The 6197-nt window shown below is 33.6% G+C and overlaps 1 protein-coding gene across 1 annotated transcript; it reads right to left on the reverse strand.

The window, feature by feature from the left end:
• Positions 1-1267: 1267 nt before the first annotated feature.
• On the reverse strand, positions 1268-5586 carry LOC110025080 (5'-adenylylsulfate reductase-like 3). The gene is made up of 4 exons (XM_020725343.1): positions 5233-5586; positions 3284-3471; positions 2873-2997; positions 1268-1755 (listed from the first exon to the last, which is right to left on the reverse strand). Exons 1-4 carry the CDS (start codon positions 5419-5421, stop codon positions 1355-1357), a joined length of 903 nt encoding a protein of 300 aa, XP_020581002.1. The 5' UTR covers positions 5422-5586; the 3' UTR covers positions 1268-1354.
• Positions 5587-6197: the final 611 nt, after the last annotated feature.

Below are 6197 nucleotides of genomic sequence, written 5' to 3' on the forward strand. Positions count from 1 at the left end.
GTGGTGGTCGACGAGTACAAGAGGTTTTGTCGGATCGACAGTGCATAATACCAGACTTCAACTCCCTTTTCTCAAGGCTCTCGACTTCCTTTGGCTCAGGGTCTATAAGTCACCTTTCAAGAAGAAATAAGGCTTTATTTATAGAGTCCTCATTACAAATAACGAAGAAATTCATACCACACCATCATACGACCCATAGAGGTTCTCTCGATTTGATGGTATCTGTTGGACATGTAAATGTCTTAATAATGTTCAAATTGAATGATGTTTGGCTTGTTGGATTCATCTTATCGAAGAGCTTGATTTGTGTACAAGTATGTCAGATCTGGAATCTGTTTGAGCAAATGATAATGCACTAATATTATTCGAAAGTGGTTCAATGGCTTAATTAGGGCTTGATTTGACTCAAATTATACCAACTTTGGTTTCATTGGGTTCATCTCGTTAAGCTTGTTAGTTTGATTGCAGGTTTGCTGAAATCGAAGTTTAATCAGTTTAAGCTGGTCGGTTTGATTGCAGTTTCCCTAAACCCTTTTTCTTTTTTTCAGTCAAGGGGTTGTCAGGCCCGGACCACCGAACGGGCCAGTCTGGAATGGTGAGGTGAGTCTGCCATGGGATCGATGGGCCAAGTAACATCAATGCTTTGGGTTTATGTTGAGTAATTGGTCTTGAGTTTGACATTTTTTGGATTTACGATGACAAGTTGGTCTACTTTTGATTTGTTTTTCTTTGGCTTTGATGTCATATTTTCTTCCAGAACTTGTTTGCGTTCATCGGTTTTATTCCGAGAAAGTCATGCACTTGCTGTTTTATGATGCATATCCGCTCTCGATGAATGTCTCTTGTGCCTTGAATTTATGCTATGAGTTCTGTGTTCTCCTGAGTTTATGATTGTCAGAAATCTTCTGATGTTCAAGTTTATATTAAGTTTACAAGAAAAGCTTCATATTTTGATGAGGTGAATAAGATTAGCATGAATTTTAATGTTGAAACTTATTTCTATTATTTTTGTTTAAATTATTTCTGAAAATTGTACACTTACTACTAACACATATACATAAAAGCATTATTATTTCTTCTCAGAAATAATTGCATCCCAACATATCATCGAAAAGACATACCCTTTCACTAACAAATACTTTCCAACATCAACACCTTTAAAGCTGCTTATTGAAACAAATGCAGCTGCCCCCAAAACGCAACCTAAATCAGCTATCAACTTAAATATAATAAATTTATCTAATAACCATAACCAAAAGGCCGCAACAAGAATTTATAAATCCAGCACAGAGCTTCAATCCAATAATTCATAAATAACGTTCCAACAGAGAACTATTTTACAATAATGTTTCAATCACTGGAGTAACGATTGAGTCCTCCCAGATGGCTCGCCGATTGACACAGATGCGAGAGACTTGGACGCCCACGCCTTGGCGTTAATCGCACCTTCCTTCAAATTCCTTCTACTGCTCGGATTCAGCCTGCCGAAACCTCGCTTAGTCTGGTGGAGAAAAACTTGAGAATAATTCCGCATGCTTATCAAACAGCCCATCAGCTTCGGCAGGACGGAGTGCATCAGCCTCAGTATCAGAAATGAGCAGGCCAGAGTGAGGTAGGTTTCTTGCCGGAGCAATTTCTCCGGCGATCTCGCCCATGAGAATGGGCAGTTTTCGTGGTCGGAGTTTTGTTCGGTGAGGCTTATTAGATTTACAGCTTTCCTCATGGTTGTTTTATCCGGCGATGCCGGCTTAATGCCTGCATTTTGGCAGAAGGGAAGGTTAGAGAGGATTTTGAGAGGAAGATGGATATGCCTTACTTCAAGACAAAGAATCTGATATAAATTAGGGGCATTTACGTAGGCACCACACAATTCTTATTTACATGCCTAAAACCTAAACTCTCACATTTATATGCATGCAGCTCAAATCTTTTATATCACATCAACAATACCACGAACATTATCTTTGTAAAGATGAAATTCATCTTTTCGTGTATAGGTTTATGATTTTATAAATGTAAATACCAAAATTTGGATGTTATGTATGTAAATACATAAGAATTGTGTGATATGTATGTTAAGTTCCCATATAAATTAGCATCTTTCATTGCATAGGATTGATCGGACTTTGAAAATAAAGGTATTGATGATATGAATAAAAAACTTCTGAAGGATAATAAAAGCAAGCGGCAGTTCCATACATACCATAAAATTCTTATATAGTTGAATATGTAGCACAAACTCTCACATTTCCAAAAGTACCGTACAATTATCACTCTTTTAAAAGTGAAATATACATCTTCATGCATAGATTTTTAATAACAAAATGTTATAAATGTAGTTATTAAACTTTAGGTGCTACATATGTTAAGATATAAGATATGTTGTTATGCATGTAAACTTCCCTAAAATCAGACAGCATTTTGATCGTGACTGCAAAATACATAATTTTTTCTTTATGTACCTTCATTTTAATCCATTTTTTTTTTCACATGTGCAATCGAATCTCTTAACTTTAAATTTGAATAATTTGATCCTACGGCTAAGTTTGCCATTTCTTTGGATAAAAAATTGGCAGAAATAAAATTTTCATGAAAGAAATTTAAATTTTTAAAGATCAATCTCATTTATTTGAACTAGTATTGAGTAGTGGCATTGATTATAAAAAGTTCAAAATAATATCAATTATATCACCCCTGAATTCATTTTTGTCTAAAGATAAAACAGTTGATGGTAGAACAAAGTTGATTTAAACTTAATGAGTTGAAGATTTAAATCAAACAACAGTGACTAAAATAAAAAGCCTAAAAAATGTTGGTATCATTTTGATAATTTACTTCGGATTTTCTCTTATAAAAAATTTGTAGCACTTACCTGTAACATTAGAGTAGAATGCAGTGAGGGAACTAGTGCTTCGCGAACCATGATATCTCACCGGCATTGAAGAGTGTAGCAGAAAGAGGGTTGGGAATCCATGAACTCCATATCTTGAGAGAATGCTGTAATTTTAAAGTCACTGAGTCATTAATATGGAGGGGCATTTACATACATACCACCCAATTCTTATGTATTTGCATATCTAACTCTTTATTATGTCATCCAAAATACCACTATTTTAACTTTTAAAAAGTGAAATATACATCTTTTCATGCATAGATAACGCGATATATATACATGTAAAAATTGAAGTTTGGATGTTGGTATGTATGTAAATCTTCCTAATATGAATTCCACATGCATATTGACTAGCAGGATAGCTACATAGAAATTAACTTCAAACATTACCTAGGCCTTATTACTGATTCTTCAAAAGCAAAATGAGGCACGGTAGGAAACAGGGAAGCCATACTGTTGAAATTTGGTAGGCATTTCTTTGAGAAAGGGCACCAAGAAGCATAAAAGAGCACAGCAACATACTGGTCTTTCTTTGAGATCACTATACTTGCCGCCCTCTGCAACGCAATCTCATCTCCCTATTAAAGTATATATGAAAAAGGAAACAAACTGTTTAAATTATCAAAATGCAATATATATATATATATCACTCTGCAAGAAAGACCACAATGCAAATGGTAGATTCATTGAATTTACACTTAATATACAATCTCAAAAAAGTAGGCTATAGAATACACACAAAACAAAAAACAAATGCTAGAAGGAATTGCAGGTTCAAAATAGTGCTCTGCCCACCACTGGAAGTCACATGATTTCATTCACTAACCTTCATTATAAGTTAATTAATATCACCATAATTATCATCATTAGTGGAATTGGCTTTATGAATCATCATTTTATATTCATTCCTACTGAGTGAAGTAAAAAATGTTAAATCTATTCTTCAGAAATTAATTAATTTTTTTTTATTTATAATATCTGATATCAACCTATTTTACTTTATCATTCGACACTAATTTAATCCACTTATTTAATGAATACATTTCCCACTCTTTGCTGTAAGTGTAGACTACCTAAGTTTAGTTTTAATGACCGCATCTTTAATAGACGCTAATACTACTTGCCTTTCATTGATATAATCATTCAATTATTCTTTCTATTTTATTCACACATTTATCTAAGCATTCTTATTTCTTCTAGGTTCAACTTAGAAACATTTTTTCTTACTACACAATACTCATGTTCACATAACATCTGAAAGAACTTCTTCTAATCTCTATACTTTTACGATATATTTCTTAGCACCAAAAAAAAAAAAAAAAGAACTTCAAAGGTAGATCTTTTTAGCCAAAAACTTTAATGATTTTCCAAAATTAATGGAATGGTTTTACTCGCTCTTATGAATTCACCTAATAACTCATTAGTTCGATTACTGAATAATTATCACAATCTTAACCAACTAATTTTTTATTAGTTGTTGGTATTAAAATGCTTCTTTTCCAAATATTTGGCATCATCTTAGACATTAAGAATTCATTAATAAAACAATTCTTGATAAAACCATTATAACATCCCCCCACAATTTTTAAAATCACAATTGTTATCTCATCTAAAAACTAAAGCATTGCATTTATGTATGCTTTCCAAAGCTTTTTATAATTCACTCTTTGAGATAAATCTATAATTTATCCCATTATTCACTTTATTTTAAGCTTCTGAAATAAATTTCCTTCTAAATTCTCATTAAATAATTGTTAAAAATAACATTTTTTTCTATTTTTATATCTTTGATTAAGACATGATTTTCGCCTCTAACGTTTGATTAAATTACTCATATATAGCTTATTATTTTTAAATATGATGATTTAAAATTTAAATGAAAAATAAAAAATTCTATATCAAAACAATAATGATTTTTTCGGCCATTTCAATCAACATATATGATTAGCTTTTGTTTAAATTAAAGTCAAACATCTTACGGACATTTAGCTTCATCATTTGCAGAAGTGTTTACTTTTTAGGCTTCTCCTTAACTTTTGAAAAAAGTTCAGTTCCCATCCTTTAAAACTAATTGACGTAATCCTAGAACTTATATTCCACCTCAATGCTTAAATGAACATTTCATTAATGTATGCCAAAAATTAATGGCTCAAATATCCAAAAGAACAAAAAAAAAAAAAAAACAAGGCGAATTGAATAAAGGAAGTTAAGAAAATTGGAAAAGACTTCTATTCATTTCCAAACGATCAATCATTCCCGCAACCCAAACTAACAATACGAGCTAGATAGCAAAGATCAAACTAAAGAGGTACAAAAACCCTAAATAGTAAGATGCAAACCTCCACAACCCCAGGAAATTCCACACCAACCGGCCCAACATCCAGAAGGGAGCAAGTTTCCGGCGGGATGAGTATCGACTCGCCGGCCGAAATCCGGCGGCAGCCCTCCGGCGAAACACCGGCGTCAGCTAGCACAGCACCACAGATCAACACAAAGGCGATCGCCGCCCTTAGGATCCAAACTTCCATAACCCGAGGTCACAGACGACGGCGAGATCGATAGTCAGGAGGAAGAAGAAGAGGTGCACTGTAGCGGAAGGTTGGCTCCGGAGCATTTTAGCTCTTGCAGCTCTCGCCATTCATTTCGGCGAAAGGGTAAGAGGGAGAGAATGGGAGGCAGGAAGGATTCTCTTTCTACTCTTTTTTTTTCTCTTGATTATTTTTTATATTATATTAGATTATATTTGGAAAATAAATATTACATTATTTTAATCTTCCATTACTGTATGGAGAAATCACAGCCGTTCATATGGCAATACTTGGTTGGCCTGGCCGTTGATGGTGCTTTAGATCACACGGTGGACACTGTTAAATGGCCACTAAAAGTGACCCAAGAAGTGACCGTTCACTCGTGGAGGTAGGCCAGAAGAGCCGGGGGTGAGTTTTGAGGGTGAGAAAGGTTGTTCAGTGATTTTAAAATGAGAAATTTGCATAGATAGCATACAACTCTTATGTATTTATATACATCACCCCTAAATTTCCATATCAATGTACATAGCGCTATGATGTTTTAAATTTCTTCATGAAAAGTATGTATTTGGCTTCAAAAAATGTTAATAGTATTTTTTTTTTCATGTGATTTTAAACATTTGAGTTTTATAAGTGTAAATATGAAAGTTTTGATGTGAGATATTTAAATACATGAGAATTATGTCTATGATTGTAAATGCCCTATTTGAAATGTATTTTTGTTGTGTGCCCGAGAATTTGTGACGATAGAATGATAATTTAAGATCTTAGCGTAG

This window comes from Phalaenopsis equestris, unplaced genomic scaffold (genome assembly GCF_001263595.1).
Source record: "Phalaenopsis equestris unplaced genomic scaffold, ASM126359v1 Scaffold000287, whole genome shotgun sequence".
NCBI lineage: Eukaryota > Viridiplantae > Streptophyta > Magnoliopsida > Asparagales > Orchidaceae > Phalaenopsis > Phalaenopsis equestris.